Here is a 25,279-nt window from a genome sequence, read left to right as displayed (position 1 = left end):
TGTTCATACTTCCACTTAAATACAGATGTATGGTCTGGATATTAAAGCAATATCACATGAGCAAAAGTGCTGTTGTACTGAATTCAACATTTCTCAACCCTATTCTCATTACCATAATGCAAAAAAAACTACTTATTTTTATTTTTTTTAAATCAGCTATACAGTCTGGTATCCTTAGTTGTGCTGGTTTCCCTCAGATTACATGAAAAAAATTTTTCACAACATTTAAAACTAATGTGCAAACACTTTCTCGAGTTGATTGACAGGCGACATCTGTATCTAAAAGGTGATTGGCTCTGTTACATGTAAGGCGGGACTTACTTTCTCCATCTGTTGACTGTTGTATTTCTTCCATTCATTTTAATAGAAGTGGCCCATCTCTGATAAATTATCTCTGTTTATACTTAAGTAATGTCACATGAGCAAGAGTGCTGTTGTACTGAATACTGAATTTTGTTCACCCCGAATTCCAAAAAAGTTGTTTCTGTAATGGAAAAAAAATGATGCTATTTATTTAATTTGTAAAGTATTTACATAATATATCATTCATTATGGAAGTATTTGTTGTACCACTTTATGCAGATTTAAATACTAAACATAGTGAATGTTGTTTGTCTTCTCACGACACACTGCTGTATATCTAATCTTATTCACACATTTTTATCACAGTCAAAGATGCAAAGAGCATGCGGGAAGAGCTTGTCTGAAGGACTGAAATAGCAGCAGAAATGAGACCGAGTCAGGGACCAGAAATTCGTATCATTAGTGCAGACATGTATAAACTTGTCCTCTGTTATAGCCTCCAGGGCCTCCACACACTACTATTCTCTACCTGTCACATGTGTGCCTTTCTCCATCTTTTTTAGACTCGCACAGTCTCTCTTTCCTCCTCTCTTTGTACATGCTCATACAAGCACATTATTTAATTCTTGCTTATGTACATTGTACAATGTTAGATGTCAGTTACTATATACTTCAATGCATTCTTCATATGAGTATGAAAGTGTTGACTCAAAGTTAATCCTGTCTGCATTGGCGAGGAAGGCTGTCAGAAATGCCTTGCTGGTGAGTATGTTAGTATGTGAATGTCTGTGTGCAACAAGCATTGATCTGAGAAAACAAGAAACAAAATGTCTTCAGCCTAAACTCTGACAACAAAGCATCTGATGCCTTTTTGTGTGCTGCCTACCAAGACTGCTTAATGCATGTGCAGCATTTCTGGGCAACACTGGCGCCTTCCGTGTGATATTAAGTGTTGCAAGCATCTATTTTGCCTAGAAATCTTTGTAGGCAGCTCATTAAGTTACGTTGTCATACTTGAAAGATCAAAGCTCCAGAGATACAGATAAGCATCTAACATCAGCCTGCTGCTGTATGGCCCATTAAATCTGAGAACGAAACTTCAAATCTTTCTCCACAAAAAATGCGAGAGCAAAAAAACTGCTCTGTGGGCCAATAAAAACACAAAAGTCTTTATCTTTTTTTATCTTTTTATCTGAACATGTTTGGTACAACCGCACTTGTAAAAGGCGTATTTATTATAATAGACATTATTCAGAATAGCTCTATATTTAATGTTTGACTGGAATTAAAACTAGGCTGTAAGGGAGAAACTTCCAGTCTGGGTTGTAATGTTGTTTAAAGCGGTGTTGTTCCTTCAGCTGACAAAAATAAGACAAAAAAAATCCCATAAAACAAAAGTGAAAATTAGATGTGGTCTAAGACCTTTATGGTTTTTAAGCAGTGCTGGGTAATAACGGATTTCAGATCATCTGAATTATGTAATCAGATTACAAAAAGCAAGTACTTGTAATGGGATTACATTGTATTTTAAAATACTCATTATCAGACTAGTTACTTTTTATAGATTACATATTAACAAGGCAATGGCAGTAAATTGTTAATAATAATTGATTGTCCTAATCATTCTCTTTTTTTCAATCTTTTACATTTTTTATTCTAAATCAGTCTTGAGTGTTTTCGGAAGAGAGGAAAAGGGTTGTGTGTATTGCATTCAAAACTGATACTCGCTACTAGCCAGCCAGGTGAAGATGGAGTGGACCTCAGCATTTAACCACTTGATCTTTAGAGATCATTTAATTTGTATGAATGGAATTACACCAATGGTGTGCAGCTCACACATTGAACTTAATTGCTTCATAGGATCTAGTGGATGCCATATAAACGTCCTGCCCGCAGGTCACACAATAGTTCAACTACAAAATGTGCAGTGATATGAAAAAGCCCATCATTCTACTGTTGCAGCTGATGCAGTGGAGTCATTTGGAATGCCCAATTCCCAATGCACTCTAATGTCCTCATGGTGGCGTTGTGACTCACCTCAATCCGGGTGGCGGAGGACGAATCTCTGTTGCCTCCATGTCTGAGACAGTCAATCCGCGCATCTTCTCACGTGGCTTGTTGAGCGCATTACCGCTGAGACATAGCGTGTGTGGAGGCTTCAAGCTATTCTCTGCGGCATCCACGCAGAACTCACAATTCGCCCCACAGATAACCACTGACGTGCGGTCTGGGTAGGCAAACTAGGCACTGCCTACCCTGCCAAAATTCTAAAATAAAATGTTTATTAAATAATAATCTTGTATTTGTATTTTTACTTTTTATTCTTGTGATTTATATATGCAATATGTGTGTTATTCCAATTGTTTAGACGTTATGATGACAAATGTAGCAGTTACGCATAATCAACTAAAAACAAATGGTAGAATAAGCAGTGCTTTTACAGTCCATTCATTGCAGACGACAAGCGGAAAACCCATGTTGCGCATGCGCACTTCGATCCTGTATTCTTTAACATGTACGGCAAAAAGCACAAATCTGCTGTGCCTTTTGACGTAAATATGTTATGCCCGTAATCATCTCCATTACGTATCAGACATGGACCAATTAAAATCGAGATATTTCTGGACATTTGCGTAGCTAACGTCATCACACCACAGCTAGCGTACATGCCTAATCCCCGCCAAATTCAAAATCAAAATGACAGCACCGGCCGTAATCACGGAATTAAGAAATTTTTCCAAGCTCGATTTTAATTCCAAATATGAGTTAATTGCAAGAGGGAGGTCTACGCCAGCCTTAGATGGACTAGTACAGCAAATGGGCCCAAAAATGATCCGATCATTTCAAACTGATTGGTATGTAAGAAAAGATTGGCTATGTGGCTGCGCTAACAATCAGCGGCTGTACTGCTATCCCTGCCTGCTTTTTTCAACCAGTCAGACTGTTTGGACTTCAGCGGGATATTGTGATTTGAACAACCTGCCCGCAGCTTTAACCAAGCATGAAAAGTCGTCAGCTCACATCCAGTGTCAAATTGCACTGAAAACCTTTGGAAAATCTCGGATCGACCTTGCACTTGACGAGCAAAGGAAGCTGAATATAACCTACCACAATGAAAAGGTAAAGGAAAACCGAGAGGTTTTGAAGGATCTGATAAATGCGTAACGTTCACTGTTTACGCGCTTGTGTGTGTGCGTGAGAGAGAGAGAGAGAGAGAGAGTACACAATATACATCCTGATTTGTACATTTCTTGATATGCCGCGCTTGTGCGTAACGTTCACTGTTATTACGTATTATTAGCTTAAACAATAAATCAGGTAATCTGGCTTTCATAACTCAGCGCCTAGCCTCTTTAAGACATCACCGCACATCACTGCAGATAACCACATTATAGCGTCCACGAGGAGGTTACCCCATGTGACTCTACCCTCCCTAGCAACCGGGCCAATTTGGTTGCTTAGGAGACCTGACTGGAGTCACTCAGCATGCCCTGGATTTGAACTCGTGACTCCAGGAGTGGTAGTCAGCGTCTTTACTCGCTGAGTTACTTAAGCCCCCTATTTTTTGGTCATTAATGTTGCTATTGTATTTTACAGTTAAAATGTACTTGATGTCTCAGTGTTTTGATTTTTAAACTTTGGCCATGCACTGTCATTGCTTTTAGATTGAAAGTTTATTTCATTCATGTAATGTTTAATGCACATTTTCAAAATGTCATGAGCTCTTTTTGTGAGGCTCTTTTTGTTAGTCATAAAGAATGGAATACATTTTCTTCCTCTGTATATTTATGTTTAAAATGATTATCCTACTCAAATGCATGTGAAATAAAATATAATTAAATTGAAAGTAATCCAAAAGTAATCGGATTAGATTACCACACAAATTTTATCTACGAGATTATGTAATTGATTGCATTTTTTGGTCATCTAATTTGTAATCAGTACCGGATTACAATTCACAAGTATGCGACCCAGCACACTTTATACTGTACTGCCTCCTTTTCATTCCCGTCAAAAAGTAAATATGGCATTATTCTGAATAAGGCTTTAGATGCAGGTCTTCATTGCGCAATGATCTGTCGCCCTCTGCTGTTCACCGTAATATTGCATGAGTAATATTGTACTGTATCCTGTTAAAATACCCAGACCAATTGAGCTCAAACAGTTATGATTAAAATGGAGATTGCTCTCACGTCACTTTCCTAGGTGTTAAGTATTTAAGTAAGCTTTAATAAAACTGAAGTCTACTATTCAAAGTGTCTATTTTCTCCACAGCCCAGTTTAATATAAATTAAGATGGCGAGCGTTGCTTACAGGTTTGTATTATTGGTTAACTCACCTAGGGCTGAAATATTGAGAACTCAGTCAAGAAAAAAATCTTAGAAACTTGAAAGCGTGTGTGTTTTAAAAATCGACGAAATAAACATGTCGCCGAGTTCTTGCTAAGCATTATAACCTCCAGTAACCTCGAAAACCATGAGGTCTTTCGTTGTTGCCCATGCAAAGTCTGTGCAGTAACAGTCAGCAATGTCGCCACCTGCTGGTCACCAGTAATATTGCAAGAGTAAAGTTGCATTAGATTGCATATCCAGTCAGACCTTGAAAATTAACTGCTGGATCGTTTGAGTGGATTCCTGTTTCTGTTTAAAGAAATTACATAATTATTTCTCCTTCCAAGTGAAACCAGAGCAATGCATGTCTTGTTTACTGGACTATTACCAGTAAGTATGACTCTTCTGGTTTTGACTATTGCTTCACGAGCAGTTAAAATATCTGTTAACCTGATATTTCACCCAGAGATTAAAATTCTGTCATAATTTATATACACTCATGTTGTTCCAAACCTGCACAACATTCTTTCTTGCTTCCATGGAACACAAAAGGTGAATTATTGAAGAATATCCTCACTACGGTTTTCAATAATTGAGGACTGGGACTTTCAAACTCCATTTTTGCACCACATCATTTGTGTTTACCTTCCCTTGTGGGGTGACCAGAAGCATGTGACTTTGAAACCAGGAAGTAATAAACAGTAAAACATATGTTTCCGATTTCACTGCGAGATAAGTCTGGCTTCAGTGTGGTCAGATGTCATTGATACACTATATTTGTAGTCCATTTCAGAGCTCCTGTGGAGGGGAAGATTAATAGTGGTGACTCAGATCTCAGTCTGTTCCTCAATAGAAGCTATCATTTGACTTCAGAAGACTTGGAATATAGCACACAAGTTGTATGGACCTCTTTAATGATACTTTCATGGTGCTTTTCTTGTCATTTTGAAGCTTGAAAGCCTCAGCTCCCATTCACTTTCATTATATGGAAAAGAGCAGCCAGGATATTCTTTTATTCTTTGTGTAAAAAATTAATATGGGTTTATAACAACATGAGGGTGAGTTAATAGTGACAGAACCTCAATCTTTGGATGAACTATCTCATGATTTAAAGAGTAAGTATTGATGTATTTCTGCAGGTTGAGTAAGCTGTCGCAACACACAGACACACACACACACACACCACACAAATGTTCTTAAGGCAGCCTACCTCAGACTGTGTAAACCTTCATGTTTCATCAATATGCCTGTGTGTGTTAGTGTAAATGTGTGTGTCTTGGTGTGTTTTTGAAAGAATGCTCTGGGGCAGCAGTATAAATTTGAATGAACTTGCCAGTTTAGGAGAGACAGACCTGCTGTTAGCATTCCTGGTATTCAATTTGCAATTTTTTTTAACTTCTCCATTTTAATCAAACTATACATGTATAGTGTTACCTATACAGCAGTGTTATGTGATGAATGGCTAGTTTTTCTCCTTCAGTTGCTCTCGTTTCCTCACTGTTGTGTGCTTATATTTCTTTAAACTACATGCCACTTGGTTTGATATTTTGTTATATACAACAGTTAGTTCCGGTCCTCGAATCTGATTGGACGAGAGATGTTCCATGAGCACTGATGGCCTCACACCATCAGCACGCTTCACTGTATATGTATCACTGCGCTTGTGTTCGTGCCATTGTAAACTAGTGTAAGAGCCTTGCATATGTGTTAAGAGTTTTTTTTACATATGTTAGCCAGCAGGTGGTAATCATTTTTGTGTATAATATGAGCCAGTTAGGTGACATGAAGAGAATCCACGTCAGCCGTTTATACACAACAGCTCTTTGTGATCACTTACTACACTACTAAAGCTAGGAAATAGCTTTAAACGAACAACTTAGGCATTACTGCTCATCACAGCTGAGAGACACAACAGAATGATTGATTAAACAATGGGTGCTGTTTAAAATGGCGGAGGACATTGCGGTTTCTATAGTGATCGACTCTTGTGCACGGCAACTGCGAAATGGGTAGAAAACCCCCCCCCGCTTGGAAGCTATTTTTCCACTGAGAAAGCTGATCTTCAGAAAGCTGACAGCATCTCTGCTTGGGTGTGGCAACAGTTGATTGCACACACTCAATCTCTCTCTCTCTCTCTCTCTCTCTCTCTCTCTCTCTCTCTCTCTCTCTCTCTCTCTCTCCTTGCTCTCTCTTACACACACACACACACACATCCATCCTTGTTTATCCAATAACTTCAGAAAGTCTCCAAAACTAAAATCGGATGCTAACTAAATCACTACAAGTTTGGGAGAGTTTTAAAAAAAAGCCTTTGCTCTCATCCAACAACAAATTCAATGATATCCTTCAGTTTGCCAGATACTACTGGAACTTAAAATGGGACCAGGTTCTATGGGCAGATGAAACAAAAATAGAGCTTTTTTGGCAGCAATTATTAGGGGGCAGATTATTAGATATAATGTTTTGGGGGCAGATTATTAGATAGAAGTGTGACTCTACCTAGCCCTGAGACACACACACACACACACACACACACACACACACACACACATATAAAACAATCCATGATACTACACTCACTCATAGTGACTCTCCTTAACCACCACCAGTGTACTCCGTTTTTGTTGATTCAGCATTTACGGTATTTTTCTTTTGGGGAAAATAAGATTTCTAGCAAATATACAGTGGGATTCACAAGTGAAAATGCTTCAAATGCACCACTGTGTGTAAAGAAACTGATAAATATAAACCAAAATCAGCCAAGCTACTGTACAGTGTTCCTCCTTCTCACTTGTAAACAGCACTGCTCTTCCGGCTGTGACACACGTGCCTCAGTTCTCAGGTGTTTCAAATGCAAATTCGATTACGTCACACGCACATAACACTGCTGGACCAGAAGCATGATTTAGAGTTTAAAAAAGCCATTGTGTTGCTTTAGACATTAGTTTAACAACTCGAGGCATATAGATTAAATTTATGCTGACTGTCTGTGATTTTTGGAACGTCTGATCACCATCCACTTGCATTTTAAGGACCTACAGAGCTGAAATATTATTCTGTTTTTCTTCAAATGTGTTCTGGTGAAGAAAGAAACTCCTACACACCTGAGAAATCATGAGGGTGAGTAAATAATGAGAGAATTACAATTTTTGGGTGAACTGTCCCTTTAAAGTAAAGTCATCCAAGCTATGAAATGACTCAAAATTAAGTGGAAACACAAAATGGGAGGGAATTATGCAGTGACCAAAAATACTAGGCAAATCAAAACTCTTTCATATTGTAACTAACTTCCTCATATTAACCACTATTACACTAGGTTATAGCTATGTACACTTTGGGCATTCTCTTAACCAACCTCATGAGGTATTCATCTGGGATGCCTTTTAAACAGTAAGACTTGTCATGTATGCTGGGCTTTATTTCTGGTCCAATTAAATAAAAATACATAGCGGTACATAAGATTGTAGTTTTGTAACAACATTAATATGAAACAAAACATTAGTTACCTATGCCCAAACTTTGGACTGGTAGTGAATGTAAATATAAAATGAAAACAGTATGAGCATTCATTTTAGAAAAGGATATATTCTATGCCTACAATTCACATTTGTGCAGTAAGGTGTCCTCTAACTGCCAGATTGGCTTTTATAATTGTTGCTTCCTGTTGAAGGTGAATTAGTGTAATCTGGGTCATTCATGGGATCATTTTGCACTGAATAATTATGATTAATGATTATTACCCCAACACTTTACTAACAAATGAGACCTCAACATGACAGCCCAGATAGAATATGGCCATGTTCTCACAGACTTACCTGTGAAGGAGAAAGAAATGTATATATCAAACTCAAAGGGATAGTTCACCCAATTCTGAAAATTCTGTCATTTTCTCACCCTCAAGTTTTTTTCCAGACCCTGGACACTGTTGTGACTTTTTCTTCTGCAGAACACAAGAGGAGTACGTTTGAAGAATGTAGACATGCTCTTGTTTTCCATACAGTGAAAGTGAATGGTGACTGAGTCTGTCCTATCAGTCCCTAACATTCTGTCTAATATCGTAACATAAAAAGAAATGTTAGGCAGAATGTTAGGAACAGGGTTTTGGAATGACATTAGAGTGAGTTCATGATGATAGAATTTTCATTTTTGGGTGAACTATTCTTTTAAGTGTTAAATATCACTGAATGACCCAGATTATCCTAATATACATATTCTGATGTATTAAAGAATTATTGCATGTTGACAAAAACTATTGTTCTATAACCAATACAGTATTTCTCCCTCAGTTTCTGTGTAAATACGTCCAATGCATGTGAGCAGTGTGACCATACTTGTAAGGAATGCTCAGGAAGCAGCAGCTACTGTCTCAGTTGTAGAGACGGATACTTACTGTTGAGAAAGCCTGGCATCTGTCTGCACACATGCCCATCAAACTATGTTCCTGATACTTTTAACACAGTGCAGACAATGCCATTCCATCTGTAAAGCTTGCTTTGGTAAGAGCAATCAGCATGCAAGACCATGCAACAAGTGTTTATTTATTTATTTGTGTTTTACCTTAAATAGTGTAACAGTCGGGCTCTGAATTAAAAATCCTATTCATTTTCTCATAGAGAAATTGATATTTAAGGATAGCATATAGTAAACCTTTCAAGACAGACCTACCATGAGTTCCAAAGCAATTGAATATAACTCTGTTAAAGGGATAGTTCACCAAAAAAGGAAATTTCTCTCATCATTTACTCACCCTCAAGCCATCCCAGATGTGTATGACTTTCTTTCTTCAGCAGAAAACTAAGTTTTGTTTTTTTATATATATCTCTGCTTTGTTGGTCTTGACAATGCAAGCGAAGGATGATCAGACATTTGTAGCTCCAAAAATAATAAAGTAAACAGAGAAGTAATCCATAACACTCCATTGGTTAAATCTATATCTTCAGAAGTGATCAGAATCAGCTTTATTGCCAAGTATGCTTACACATACAAGGAATTTGTCTCGGTGACATGAGCTACCAGTGCAAAACAATACAAAAACCACAGCAAGACAGATAATAATACAAAATATTAAAAAAGGGAGGGGGGGGGCAACCAATAACCAATAACCTTCTCAGCTGTCCGAACTGTCCTCTGCAGTCTTCTGATGTCTGATTTTGTAGCTGAAACAAACCAGACAGTTATTGAAGTGCAGAGGACAGACTCAATGACTGCTGTGTAGAATCAGCAGCACATGTGGCAGGTTGAACTTCCTCAGCTGGCGAAGGAAGTACAATCTCTGATGGGCCTTTTTCACAATGGAGTCAATGTGGGTCTCCCACTTCAGGTCCTGTGAGATGGTAGTGCCCAGGAACCTGAATGACTCCACTGCTGCCACAGTGCTGTTTAGAATGGTGAGGGGGTCAATGTTGGTGTGTTCCTCCTAAAGTCCACAATCATCTCCACCGTTTTGAGCATGTTCAGCTCCAGGATGTTTTGACTGCACCAGACAGCCAGCTGATCAACCTCCTTTCTGTATGCAGACTCATTGTAATCTCGGATGAGGCTGATGACAGTGGTGTCATCTGCAAACTTCAGGAGCTTGACAGAGGGGGTCCCTGATGGTGCAGTCATTGGTGTAGAGAAGAGTAGTGTGGAGAACACACAACCCTGGGGGGCACCAGTGCTGATTGTACAGGTGCTGGAAGTTAATTTCCCCAGTCTCACATGCTTCTGCCTGTCCGTCATAAAGCTGGTAATCCACTGACAGACAGACATGGGAACAGGGAGTTGGTTTAATGTAGTCCGGAGAATATCTAGGATGATGGTGTTGAAAGCAAAACTGAAGTCCAAAAAAAGGATCCTTGCATATGCCCCGGTCTGTCCAGATGTTGCAGGATATGATGCAATCCCATGTTGACAGCATCATCCACAGACCTGTTTGCTCGATAAGCAAATTGAAGGAAATCTAGAAAGGGTCCAGTGACGTTCTTTGGGTGGGCCAACACCAGTCTCTCAAATTATTTCATGACCACAGATGTCAGTGCGATATGTCTGTAGTCATTAAGTCCTGTGATTTATTTTTTTATACACTCCAGAATGGGTGTGGTTAATCCAAAAGGAGGTTATGCCAACTCCAAAAGCGGTGACACTTTAACATTTGGTTAGGTTGAAGGCTCTATATCTTTGTTGACAGTTTAAAGCTCCTGCCACTTTTTGGAGTTCTGCCTGCAGCTGTAACTTTCTTGCTCTGGCTGAAGTATTTTGGATTCTGTAACTTTGTAACTTTGTTGCACAGCAGATGTGTTAAACAAAACAACATGTCAGACAGATATTAATTTTGCTAGCTTGAACACAATTAGAGTGAAGACTCTCATATGTCTTATCTCTCTGCAGGCAGTGGTACACTCCTCTGTACATCATGTTACGAGGGGTTTGCAATGTATGCAGGAATCTGCTCATCTACTTGTATAACGGACAGTCTCCCAACCCCTTGAAAACCATGGTCCTATATTTTCAGTACATACAGAAGTTAATGAATCAGGCTGGAATCAAGTACTTTTCCAAAAATTTAATTATTTTGTTTTTTTTAAATATTTCACAAAATTCAGTTTTCTTTCCTGTGTTGACATACTCTATTTCCTATTGAAACAGGATGCTGGGGTAGCGCATATTTAAGGGCTTTTCCCTATTTTTAAATAGTCGAGGACCTAGTGCATTGGGAATTGGGCATTCCAAATTGGGGAGAAAAAAAAACTAGTATATATATATATATATGTATACCCTCAAAGCTAACAATATGGGCTCAAAGCAACCAAGTCTCATAAAATTAATGTCACTATAACAAAATTTTGCACAAGTGAGTTTTAAGTCTGCAGTTTCCTGGTGAAATGAACACTAGAGGCACTACTACAACTGTGCATTTTATTCACTTTCACACTTTATAAACACAAATTTTTCGCTTTATTACTCACACGCTGTTATGTTATGATATTGAAACACTTTTACTATTGCTCAAAATTTGAATGATACATTTGAACACTTTTATTACAGACTTATCTATATGTACACACGTATTCCTATTTGATTAGCTTGGTTGCCTAATGCTCACCTGATAGAGGTGAACAACCCCCTGATGCACACCTGATAGAGGTGAAAAACCACCTGATGCTCACCTGATAGAGGTGAACAACCACCTGATGCACACCTGATAGAGGTGAACAACCACCTGATGCACACCTGATAGAGGTGAACAACCCCCTGATGCTCACCTGATAGAGGTGAAAAACCACCTGATGCTCACCTGATAGAGGTGAACAACCACCTGATGCACACCTGATAGAGGTGAACAACCCCCTGATGCACACCTGATAGAGGTGAAAAACCACCTGATGCTCACCTGATAGAGGTGAACAACCACCTGATGCACACCTGATAGAGGTGAACAACCACCTGATGCTCACCTGATTGAGGTGAACAACCACCTGATGCTCACCTGATAGAGGTGAACAACCACCTGATGCACACCTGATAGAGGTGAGCAACCACCTGATGCTCACCTGATAGAGGTGAACAACCACCTGATGCACACCTGATAGAGGTGAGCAACCACCTGATGCTCACCTGATAGAGGTGAACAACCACCTGATGCTCACCTGATAGAGGTGAGCAACCACCTGATGCTCACCTGATAGAGGTGAATAACCACCTGATGCTCACCTGATAGAGGTGAACAACCACCTGATGCTCACCTGATAGAGGTGAGCAACCACCTGATGCTCACCTGATAGAGGTGAACAACCACCTGATGCACACCTGATAGAGGTGAACAACCACCTGATGCACACCTGATAGAGGTGAGCAACCACCTGATGCTCACCTGATAGAGGTGATCAACCACCTGATGCACACCTGATAGAGGTGAACAACCACCTGATGCTCACCTGATAGAGGTGAGCAACCACCTGATGCTCACCTGATAGAGGTGAACAACCACCTGATGCACACCTGATAGAGGTGAACAACCACCTGATGCTCACCTGATAGAGGTGAGCAACCACCTGATGCTCACCTGATAGAGGTGAACAACCACCTGATGCACACCTGATAGAGGTGAACAACCACCTGATGCTCACTTTGGACTGTGAAAAGTGTGAGTGGCAGAGAAGTGAAAAGGAATGACATGGTTGCTTCTGTAAATCATTTTGTTTTGTTTTTGAGTGTTGAACTTTAGATTCGGAGACCATGGTTCAAGCCTAGCCAAGCTGATATGTTAGACCAAAGTGTCATAGAAGGGACACTAAATGAGGTGGTTGATACAGAAAATTAGGTATAGGTGTTGGTTTAGGGTAAGGATGTGTATTTTATTATCCTCTTATTTGCTTTTAGATAACTATTGGTTAGGTTTAGGCTGAAGTTTTAGGTTAGTGAGGTATGTTTTACTCATTAAAACCTTCATCTAAAATTAACCTTAAAAAACTTTGGAAAAAACTTGGAAACTGCAGCCAAATGTGTAATAAAGTGCCTAAATTTACGCCCCTGTTATTTATGTAAAAAAAATCTTCATTTTGCTCAATTGTTGACATTGAAGCTTTCTATTTAACAGCAATGACTTGAATCCTCACTCTGCTTACTGAATCATTCAGTATAGCTGCTATATAACATTCTTTAAGCTTTGCACAGAATACAGCAGGTGGGAACAATGACCCATCCTGCATTGAATGTAAGGGCCAAGGGTTCTACAGCTGCACCTGGTGCCATGCTCAACAGCGCCTGTCAGAGGATGGGAGGTGCCTTTCTTGATGTGGAGATAATATGAATTCCACAAGATTCCCCAGGGAATTCTGCCAGTGCCATGAACTAAATGGTATAATCTCTAAATAAAGTTGATATAGATTAGTAGTCAAACATTATGAGTTTTTCAATGACTGTTTCTGATATTTAGTGAGCAGGCTGATTCATGGCCATCATAATGCTGATTTAAATGGGATATATTATAATTTAGTGATTGCATAGCAAACAGAATTTCTGAAACTATAATAGTTTACAACATTGGTTCTAAACTGGTGGGTTACAGGTCTAGTGGGGTGCTGATATTTCAGATCAGACAAAAGAAAATGGTTATCATCAATATTAATAATCTCAAAACAGAAATATAAGGGAAACTCTTCGGAATAAACAAGTTACTAGTAGTTTTGAAGGATCTTTCTGTTTTTAGTTTGATACTTTTTTGCGTTACTATAACGTATACTTGTTATATTAATTATTGTGTTGAGTCTATAATCCCTTGTAAATTAATTAAAATATTCCCAAATAACAAACCATGGGTCACCAGAGAAGTTAAGGCTGCTATAAATAAGAAGAAAGCTGCTTTTTATAGTGGCGATAAAGAAAGAATTAAAAATGCTCAAAGAGAATTGAAGGTAATTATCAGACAAGGGAAATTAAAGTATAAGGAAAAGGTTGAAGGAAACATGTCCTCTAGCAACACAAGAGGGTTATGGAATGGTATGAAGTCTATCACTGGATGTGGGACCAGTAAGCTCAGTCTATGTAACCTGGGTTTACAGGCCAACGATGCCAATACCTTTTTTGCGAGGTTCGATGAATTAGATTTTTCTTCACTTCATGAGAGTGTTCTCTCTAATCTTAGGCAGAGCAGCTCTGAGGACTGTAGTCCAGCCATTATTCTTAATACTGAAGAGGTTCGTCAGCAGTTAAGGCGTATTAAATCAAATAGGGCGGCAGGCCCTGATGGTGTTCTTCCACGTACCCTAAAAGTGTGTGCTGACCAGCTGTGCTACGTCCTTCATTTATTGTTTTCTTTGTCCCTGTCCACTGCCAAAATCCCGGCTATGTGGAAAACATCATGTCTTGTCCCTATCCCCAAAAAAGCTAAGGTGTCTAATAATCTTTCTGAATTGAGGCCTATAGCTTTGACTTCGCAGATTATGAAGTGTTTTGAGAGGGTAGTATTGGAACATCTGACTAGGCACGTGTCTGCTTTTCAGGATCCTTTGCAGTTTACTTATAGGAAGGGTGTAGGGGTAGATGATGCACTACTATTTATGGTTCACAATATTTATAGTCACCTTGAAACTACTGCCAGTTCCGTTAGGATCTTGTTTTTTGATTTTTCGAGTGCTTTTAATACTATACAGCCACATATTTTAGCTAATAAATTAATTGATTTTAAATTGCATAATACAACCATTGATTTTAGAGTACCTTTTAGCACGACCACAGTTTGTTAGGATTGGTAACAAACATTCTGATACCATTTTAACCAATACCGGTGCACCTCAGGGTACAGTTTTATCTCCCTTTTTATTTTCATTATATACTGCTGACTAAAGGTATAGTCAGCTATCTGGTTGGGCCCAAAAATTTTCTGATGATACTGCATTAGTGGGTCTACTAAATCAGGGGGATGATCTTGTTTATAGAAGGGAGATTCAGTCTTTTTGCAGTTGGTGTGAGTCTAATTTTTTGAAACTGAACATAGGGAAGACTAAAGAACTTGTGATTGATTTTAGAAAGAAAAAAGAAAAGGTCCTCCCAGTTACAATTAATGGTCAGGTGATCGAAATTGTTCAGTCATATAAATTTTTAGGTGTTCATCTGGATGAAAAATTAAATTGGAAAGAGAACACTAATGTTCTAATAAAGAAGGCTCAGGCGAGACTGTTCTTTTTGAGAAAACTTAGATCATTCGATATCAGTACAAAGCTCTTAAATGTTTTTTATCAAGGGATTTTAGCTAGTGTTCTTTTTTATGCTGTACTTTGTTGGGGGGGGTAGTATATCTGTTGAAGATAAGAATAGGATAAATAAGTTGATTAAGAGAGCTGGTTCAGTAATTGGTCTTAACCCAGATGTATTGGAGGTTACTGTGGAGAAGAGAACAAGTTCAAAACTAAAACTTGTCCTGTTCTTTGAAGGCCATCCACTTCACAATCTGTTTAAAGGACTCAGAAGCTCTTTCAGTGAGCGATTGATAATGCCCCGGTGCTCTAGTGAGCGCATGAGAAGATCTTTTGTTCCTTCAGCGGTTAGATTTTTTAATGAACATCGTTAATTTGAACTGTGAAATTGAATTCTATTCACATTGTGTTTCCTAATCAGGGCCTATTATTATTAGTCTGTTAATCCAGAATTGTCTATTTGTTAGTTGTGTATTGTGTTTGTTTGATGGCTGTATGGTTGGTGGCAAACTAGTTTCCCTATCGGGATTAATAAAGTTTTTCATTCATTCATTCATTCATTCATTCATTGATTTGTAGACAAAGCCGATATATCGATCTATCACTTAATATAGATTATGTTTGTTTAACACCAGTGAACAAACTCATGGTTCCTAAATGTGATCTTTAACCTCCCCTTTCTCAGATGAATGCATTGTCGGGCTGAACATTGTTGTGTTAACAGTGATATCTGTGCTGGTCAGCTTGTGGCTTGTCATTTTTCTTTTCCTGTATTTTCAAATGAGCATCACCTAAAAGCCCATCATCAAATCAATTGGATATGCTACAATCACAAGCGGACCCTTTACCTCTGCAACCCTCAATGACAGCATACAGACGGAGTACTGCGATAAATATGAAGGCCAAGAGGACGAGGAAGAGGAGGATGATATTGTTTACATGGGGAGGATGGGATAGTGTATTGGAAGTTTAAATACAGCCTGTTGGAGGAAGAGGAGGAGCTGCTATGATGATGTACACCCTCACATAAAACATACTGCTGGAATGTATGGGTACTCTTTAGTACAAAACACATTTTATTTCTTTGTGCATATCAAGACTCTATTTATTACATTTTAATAGCTTGAAATGAGGTATTACGTGTTGAAAGTGATTTATACACTTAAGGGATAGTTCATCCAAAAATTAAAATGTTGTAATAATTTTTTCACTCTTGTGCAATTCCAGATGTGTGACTTTCTTTGATCTCCAGAATAAAAAGATTTTTAGAAGAATGTCTCAGCTCTGTTGGTCCTTACAATGCAAGTGAATGGTGACCCAAACTTTGAAACTCCAGAAAGCACATAATGGCAGCATTTAACATGTTACAAGTTTTCTGAAAGCATACAACTCTATATTTGAAGAACAGACTGAAATTTACCATAAGTCGTTATTCACTCTCAAATCAAATAAAATTATTTGAATGTCATGTAAACGGAGCACAAATCCAATGTGGCAACACATCAGTATCATCAAACTTAATTGATTCTTCTGTCAGGACAACAAGACACAGTACCGCCACTCCCTATGAGCAGACAACGCAGTCTGCGTAGGGCACCACCTTCCTAGGGGGGCACCAGAAACGTTATACGTTATTCAAGGACCCGAAAGCACAGTGGAACACAGATGATCACTTCACGCACATATCAAACGATATGAGCCACAAAAATGTGGTGCATAAAAAAAAAAACCTACATTAGGCAGGTAAACAGTTGATTGATTTTGTATTGACATTTAGAAAGGCTTTGAACAGAACTGAACAGTAGAAGTACAACATTTTTACCAAGCTTGTATTTCTACATTTTCGTCCACTTATCGTGTTGTTTTGTTTATTGTGTTACTTTTTGCAAGTACAGCACTTTTAGACAACGAGCTAAAGAGTTGCCATGTTTTCGTGTCATCAATATTCATGTTATTACATCATGATTGTTGCTTTAAAATCCTGTGAATGATTTACAGGATATGTTGTACTGATGATGGTGCATTGCAATGCTGCAGAGAGAGGTGTACAGGGATTTATCTCAGTAAAGTTTAATGGCTTGATTAAATTAACACACACAGGGTAACCTGGGACTGGTTTTGCAAGCCAGAGTAACAAACACAGAATTACACAAAGGCAGAAATGTTTTTCTGCTATAGTTCACATAAGAAAGTTTTTGACATTTTTATGAATTAATATAATAGCACAAAACCAAGTAAATATTGGTACTTCAAAGTCTATCACAAGACTTCACAAGATTAAAGGATTAACCACAGTCAAACCATTCTAGATCACATCAAACCATGCTTTTGGAATTTATACAGAAACCTTATTGAAAACGCATGAACAAAATTCAATCAGAATTTGTCTCTCTCTAGTTTGCGCTTAGGATTGATGTCAATTTCATGACTTTATCTCTACAATGGCTCAACTATAATACAAGACACATCTATATTTCAGACATCACTTCATGAACATAAAACATAAAGCCAATCAGAAAAAAAAAAATCAGTCTGTCTTCAAATGTTCTTAATAATAACAATAATAGATCCTTATAGAAATAGTTAACCTTTATCCATAGAGATTTAAAATGGGCAACTGTTCCATAAAGTTAAATGAAGCAATCATAATTCTTAGCTCATTCAGAGTGCTCAAACCATTGAGGCTGGCATTTATATTCTGAGTAGTTAGTCTTATTTTGAGGTCTACTGAGGGAATATGAACGCTAGAACTGTTTTTGGGGTTAAGTTTAACTGCAACCTTGACACAGCACCTGTAGACAGATACTAAGCAAACCAATTGAATATAGCTATATTTCCATTGCCTCCAATAAACATTGTTCAAAGGCTTCTTGTTTGTAACATCAAAACTGTCAAGCAATGAGTGACAAGATAAATTATAATATATGTAGCTCCTTTATTTACATTAATCAAGAAATTATAAATGTATGTGGCATCAAAATGAAAGAGTTGCCCAATAATGATGATGACAGATTACAGAATGATTTCACAAAAACACAAGAGTAAAACAGAACATAAGGCATTTTTGTTGCTTAATGTTTACCGGTTGGTGTCACTTAATAACCTTGAAGGAATGCTTGATTGTGCACTGTATGTTAGTATTTTGATTCTTTTACACATTTAAGGCACTGCCATGACCTACGAGGCAAACTATTCACACTGTACCGAAACATTAAGGATGCAGTTAGGTCTAAACACCCGCTGATTGCAAGGATTACAACATTAAACACGGCAAATTGAAAAGGTCTTAATGTTGCCTTTCTGAGCTCATCTTGCAAAGAATTCTTACAGTCTGATGCCAAACCAGTAGCATATTACTTGTTTCAAATGATGGAAATGCAACACAGTTATGAATCTACATCAACTGAATCTCATGGTCTGTTGCGTCTCTTAAAAAAAAAAAAAAAAAGGTTTAGCACAACAAAGTACATAATAACTTAACTGCTACACAGGGCTCTGTGCACACTTAAATACTTAAAAGGCCATTATCGTTCATTCAAAGAATTATGTACAGCCAGAGTTGCCTTCAGTCACTGTTTAACCTCCATCTGACCAGTTGTGCGTTGCAGTATGACAAACTGGGCTTTAGCTCTCTTTATCTCAGCCTTGGACTTCCACCTCAGGGCACGATTCTCTGAGAGCCATAAAAACGTCTCATTTTGTCTCAAAGAGAAGAAATTCCAATTTCGACGATTGCTGAACTGAGTAGCTTAAAGGGATAGTTCACACAAAACTGAAAATTCTCTCATTTACTCAGATTCATGCCTTCTCAGATGTAAATGACTTTATTTCTTCTGCAGAACACAAATGATGATTTTTAGAGCAATATTTCTTCTCTGTTGGTCCATATAATGCAAGTGAATGGTGTCCAGATCTTTGAAGTTCCAAAAAGCACATAAAGGCAGCATAAAAGTAACCCATGCGACTCCAGTGGTTAAATCTATTTCTTCAGAAGTAATATAATTGGTTTGAGAAACAGATAAATATTTAAGCACCTTTTTAAAAAAATGTTTTACTATAAATGTCCACTTTCACCAGCCATCCTAAGTGTTCTCTTCTCTCCTAAGAGTTCAATTGTTCCAGGCGCAACCTGGAGTTAAGTGCCTTGCTCAAGGGCTCAACAGTGGCATCTTGGTGGTGCTGGGGCTTGAACCCCCGACCTTCTGGTCAGTAACCCTGAGCTAGTAACCCCTTAAGATAAATATCTACATTAACTTGCATTGTATGGACCTACAGAGCTGAAATACTCTTCTAATCTTTGTTTGTGTTCAGTAGAAGAAAGTAAGTCATACACATCTGGGATATCATGAAGGTGACTAAATGATGAGAGAATTTTCATTTTTGGGTGAACTATCCCTTTAATCCTTTTTCAAGTCTTTCTTAAACAATATTGAATCAGGTTGTAACTAACAACAGAATGATGTGTCTACAGTGGAATTTTGTTGTTAAAAGAGGAAAGAACACTCCCTGAATTTCACATGGTATCACTGCAAGGAGTCATGAGGGGAAACATGAATTCTGTGAAGGGGAAGCTTTCTTTTTAGGACAGGGTTCATGTATAACATGATAGCAGCAATTTTCTGTTTGCCTTCACTTTGAGACTGCCTCTGTGACGTTTAAATCGAGTGAACTGAAGTGATGATATCTCAGACGTTCTAAGTTACGTAACCCAAATCACTCTTTGTGTATCATACAGACATAAAGTCACAGAAAGAAAACAAATTGATTCCCTGAAAATAACAGGTCTTGCACGTGCCACCCTGCATTTAGTACCTGACTTCGCCAAAGCACCAAACTGGTACATCTTTTTTTTAATTAATAAAATAAACTGCATTTGAAATAATATGTAGTTTTTTTTCTCCAGGAGTTATCAGAAAGAGGGGCAGGTGAGTACAGTGTTAAGTTCAATGACCATTAGTGATCTTATCAGATCTGGTTGTTGTGGATACTGGTGTCTTGAAAAAGTTATCCTCTTTCAGTTTCAAGTGCTCTGGCAGGTCCAGCTTTCTCTTTGCCTCCTCAATGTCACTGTGAACCGCTGCTATCAACTCATCTGTGAGGTAGACAAAATGTTGAGTTAATGCAATTGTGTGGATTTGTGCTATCTTATTGTTTGTCACAATGTGTGAGGGTTTGTTTGGGAGAGTGAACAGGGAGGTTTGGCCTCAGTCATATCATATGACGTGGGAGTGACATCGAGGGAGTAATTCAGTGTATCTTACCAAGTGATTTGAACCCCCTCTCAGGGCGAATATAGCCCACCATAGCCACACTCAATATCTGGCCGTAAAAATCTTCCTTAAACGTGTGGATCACGTGCGTTTCCTGTCACATAGAACAACCAGATCAATAAGTTTGGACATTAGACACACATGATGGCTCATTAAAAGTCTGAATGCCCATACTTTTCATTGAAGCCTGTATTAGATAATTGTCTTTCAGTTTCAACACATTTGAAAAATATTACATAACAGGAATGCCAGTGAATGTGGAACTTCCCCACAATACCAGTCAAATGTCTGGACACACCTACTCATTGATTATTATTACTATTTTACACATTTTTAAATACTAGTTACTACATAAATCAGAACTCTTGCTTAGTTAAAGGAATATTTGGAGTTCAATATAAGTTAAGCGCAATCAACAGCATAAATACCACAAATAAAAAAAATAATTTGACATGTCCCTCATTTTCTTCAAATAAAAAAGAAAAGATCTGCGATACACTTACAATGGAAATGAATGGGGCCAATAGGCATAAATGTTAAGCATGTCATTTTCTAAACGTATTTACATTAATTCTTCAGTTTAAACTTTTGTATTACTTGAGATGTAAAGCCGTTAAATCATTTTTACGGTCATTTAAATGGTTTTACAATATTACTTCATCATGGCAACAATTTGTAAAATTGGATATATCTTCACACAGAAAAATTTGTATCACACTAAAATAATGCATGCACACACTGTTTACGTCTTGTGGCTATACTTTTGAAACAGTGAGTATTTTAACGTTTACTGATTGGCCCTGATTCACTTCTATTGTAAATGCTTCATTGTAACACAGATTTTGACCCAGATAAGTTGAAATACATTTTTGTTTTAAAAAAAACATTATGGCACAAATGCTGTCGATAGAGCGAAACTTGTTCTGGAATATACTTTTAACTTAATGAGGTATCCACCTGGGACGATAAACAATAATAAGGTCCTACAGCAGTACTGTACAAAACAAATGTCAACTATTTAAACATAAGCCTTTATATCACACAGATATTAAGACACTAGAATGGTGTTGAAATGGACTTGCCATTGACTTCTTGGTGTTTTTGTAGTAAGGGTTCCAGCCAATGCTCATCACCATCTTGTGAATATCTCCCTTGTCCACACATGCCCACCCATAGTAGATTCCGGTGTTGATGTCAGTGGGGAGACTGTCCACCACTGACTCCGGGAAGTTGGCTGAGATCAGAACCAATATATATATATATATATATATTCAGTTGAAGTCAGAAGATTACATACACATTAGCCAAATACATTTAAATTCAGTTTTTCACAATTCATTTAATCATAGAAAACATTCCTTGTCTTAGGTCACTTAGGATCACTACTTTATTTTAAGAATGTGAAATGTCAGAATAATAGTAGAGAGAATGATTTAATTCAGTTTTATTTATTTCATCACATCCCCAGTGGGTCAGAAGTTTACATTTGCATAGTATTTGGTAACATTGCCTTTAAATTGTTTAACTTGGTTCGAACGTTTCGGGAAGCCTTCCACAAGTTTCTCACAATAAGTTGCTGGAATTTTGGCCTATTCCTCCAGACAGAACTGGTGTAACTGAGTCAGGTTTGTAGGCCTCCTTGCTTGCACATGCTTCCGATTGAGGTCAGAGCTTTGTGATGGCCCCTCCAATACCTTGACTTTATTGTCCTTAAGCCATTTTACCACAAATTTGGAAGTATGTTTGGGGTCACTGTCTATTTGGAAGACCCATTTGAAATGCAATTGAACTTCCTGGCTGATGTCTTGAGATGTTGCTTCAATATATCCACATAATTTTCCATCCTCATGATGCCATCTATTTTGTGAACTGCACCAGTCTCTCCTGCAGCAAAGCACCCCCAATACATGATGCTGCCACCCCCATGCTTCACGGTTGGGATGGTGTTCTTCAGCTTGCAAGCATCACCCTTTTTCCTCCAAATATAATGATTGTCAATATGGCCAAACAGTTCAATATTTGTTTCATTAGACCAGAGGACATTTCTCCAAAAAGTAAGATCTTTGTCCCCATGAGCACTTTACTGTAGTCTGGATTTTTATGGTGGTTTTGGAGCAGTGGCTTCTTCCTTGCAGAGCAGCCTTTCAGGTTATGACAATATAGGACTCATTTTGCTGTGGATATAGATACTTGTCTATCTGTTTCCTCCAGCATCTTCACAATGTCCTTTGCTGTTGTTCTAGGATTGATTTGCACTTTTCGCACCAAACTACATTCATCTTTAGGAGACAGAATGCGTCTCCTTCCTGAGCGTTATGATGGCTGCATGGTCCTATGGTGTTAATATGGACTTGGCTGATGTCTTTTGATTTTCCCATGATGGCAAGCAGACACACTGAGTTTGAAGGTAGGCCTTAAAATACATCCACAGGTACACCTCCAATTCAGTATACCCCCTATCAGAAGCTAATTGGCTAATTGCCTAAAGGCTTGACATCATTTTCTGGACTTTTCCAAGCTGCTTGAAGGCACAGTTAACTTAATGTATGTAAACTTCTGACCCACTGGAATTGTGATATAGTCAATTAAAAGTTAAACAATCTGTCCGTAAATAATTATTGACAAAATGACTCATGTCATGCACAAAGTAGATGTCCTAAATGACTTGCCAAAACTATAGTTTGCTAATATTAAATCTTAAAAAATATGTTTTAATTACTTCAACCTAAGTGTATGTAAACTTCTGACTTCAAGTGTATATAAAAAACAAATCCAGATAAAAATCACAGAGAAAGGTAAGATTAAATACAGGCCTCAAGTCTGGCACATTTCCTTCTCTTTAAAAAGATAAATTCTGCCATCATTTACTCACCCTCATTTCACTCAAAGTCCAAACCACTGTGACTTTTTTCTTTTGGGGAACACTACAGATATTTAACAGAATGTTATGGGCCATTCAAATCAAATGCGTTTTTGCATTCGTTCAGTTGTTTTTCCATGCAAACTTGAGCATCTTGCACAGGATCTGCACATTTTTGAGATGTTATGTCATGTTAAAGAAATAGTTCACCCAAAAATAAAAATTCTCTCAACATTTACTCACCCTCATGCCATCCCAGATGAGTATGACTTTCTTTCTTCTGCTGTCAAGACTTATAATGAAAAAGGAGTTGTGTTTTGGTAGCTGAAATATTTTTCTAAACATCTTCAATTGTGTTCAGCAAAAGAAAGTAAGTCATCTCTGATGGAATTGGGGTGATTAAATATTGAGAGAGTTTTCATTTTTGGGTGAAATATTCATTTAAAATGAACCAACTGTTTTTAGACCAAGAATGCATTAGGTCAGAGCTGCACCTAAATGACAGACAGACTCAAGTCACCATCAGTTATTATATCCTCCATGAATGGTGATTGAAGCTGGCATACAGAAAGACAGAAATTTCATGCTGGTTAGAACAGCATAAATGATGACAGGATTTTCATTTTTAGTTTAAATATTCCTTAAGCCGGATGTGTGTGTGTGTGTGTGTGTGTGTGTGAGTTTACTTTAATGAAATTAAATCTTTATATAACCAGACATAGATCCACAATCACTCAGCAAAAAAAACCTTTTAATCTATAACGTATACACAAGTGAATGATTACCGACAGGTTTTTAATACAGAAGAGTCTCACCTGTCGGGATGCCCAGCTCTTTGCTTCCTCGTCCAAATCCATGGACAACCTCTCCCCGGCAGAAATACGGCAAACTCCTCATGTCTTAGCACTGAAGGGTTAAACACAGTCAGTCCAGTGCTGATAGCGACACAACTGATTCTAGAGACTTCTCTCTAATCTAATAACAGGCCCGTAAATCCAGAAATGTCATCTTTAGTATTAAAGCCCTTTAAGTTTTGATCCCAACCCTTCACGCTGTTCACAATAAATGGAGAAATGTCCAGTGTGATGAGTCGGGAGGTTGTGTGACCGACGTGTGTTTCGCAGTCATCGTAACCAGCAGCAGGGTTTCTGCTCGAGACTAGAAGGTAACCCACTCTTTACCTAAAGTCTCGCGAGAGCCACATGCGACATACACACACTGTTTATTTTGAGTACTACAGAAGCCCTACTTCTACGCCTACCCTTAAACATAACCCTTACCTTAACCGTACCACTACTTAATATGACCCTATATACTACATTAGTAACAGAATAGTAAGAGACTCTCGCGAGACTTATGCTGCCGGATGTTACCTTTAAGACACAACCGGGTTTTTGAACGACCTTCGCCCACGCATTTCCTTGAGGAGAAATTCAAAATAAAAGACCTGAAACGTCACGACTTCAAACTCGTAACTAAATAAAAACTGTATCAAAAATATTTTCTTAAAACGTATTTAACATGTGTAATGAAATACTTAATCGCTGAAAAATCTGAAAAAGAATTATAACTAAATGGTTAGACAAAAACGAATAATTATTTGATATTATTCTGCACAACCACTGATCTATATCAGTATGCACAACAGTCATCATGACAGCACGGAATTTAAAGCAATAGTTCACCCAAAATGAAAGTCTGTCATCTTTTAATCACCTTCATGCTATCCCAGATGTGCATGAATTTCTTTCTTCTGCTGGAACACAAAGATTTTAGATGAATATCTAAACTCTGTAGATCCATACAATAAAAGTGAATGATGACCAAAACTTCAAAAAG

General features: G+C 38.0%; 1 protein-coding gene across 1 annotated transcript; it reads right to left on the bottom strand.

Annotated features, from left to right (window-relative positions):
- Nucleotides 1-16,960: 16,960 nt before the first annotated feature.
- Nucleotides 16,961-24,599, bottom strand: LOC127631308 (riboflavin kinase-like). Its single transcript, XM_052109394.1, has 4 exons — nt 24,256-24,599; nt 21,663-21,814; nt 20,572-20,674; nt 16,961-20,402 (listed from the first exon to the last, which is right to left on the bottom strand). The coding sequence occupies exons 1-4, from the start codon at nt 24,335-24,337 to the stop codon at nt 20,254-20,256; spliced, it is 486 nt and encodes a 161-aa protein (XP_051965354.1). The 5' UTR covers nt 24,338-24,599; the 3' UTR covers nt 16,961-20,253.
- Nucleotides 24,600-25,279: the final 680 nt, after the last annotated feature.

This window comes from Xyrauchen texanus, chromosome 37 (genome assembly GCF_025860055.1).
Source record: "Xyrauchen texanus isolate HMW12.3.18 chromosome 37, RBS_HiC_50CHRs, whole genome shotgun sequence".
NCBI lineage: Eukaryota > Metazoa > Chordata > Actinopteri > Cypriniformes > Catostomidae > Xyrauchen > Xyrauchen texanus.
Note: the sequence above shows the minus strand (reverse complement) of the source record. Positions and strands in the feature narration are given on the sequence as shown.

Bases quoted from the DNA above. Each gene is read 5' to 3' on its own strand.
- LOC127631308 (XM_052109394.1), bottom strand. From the start codon at position 24,337: ATGAGGAGTTTGCCGTATTTCTGCCGGGGAGAGGTTGTCCATGGATTT. The intron at 21,815-24,255 runs GTGAGACTCTTC...TTCTGATCTCAG, and splicing joins AGAGCTGGGCATCCCGACAG to CCAACTTCCCGGAGTCAGTG. The intron at 20,675-21,662 runs GCAAGTCCATTT...TCTATGTGACAG, and splicing joins AAAACACCAAGAAGTCAATG to GAAACGCACGTGATCCACAC.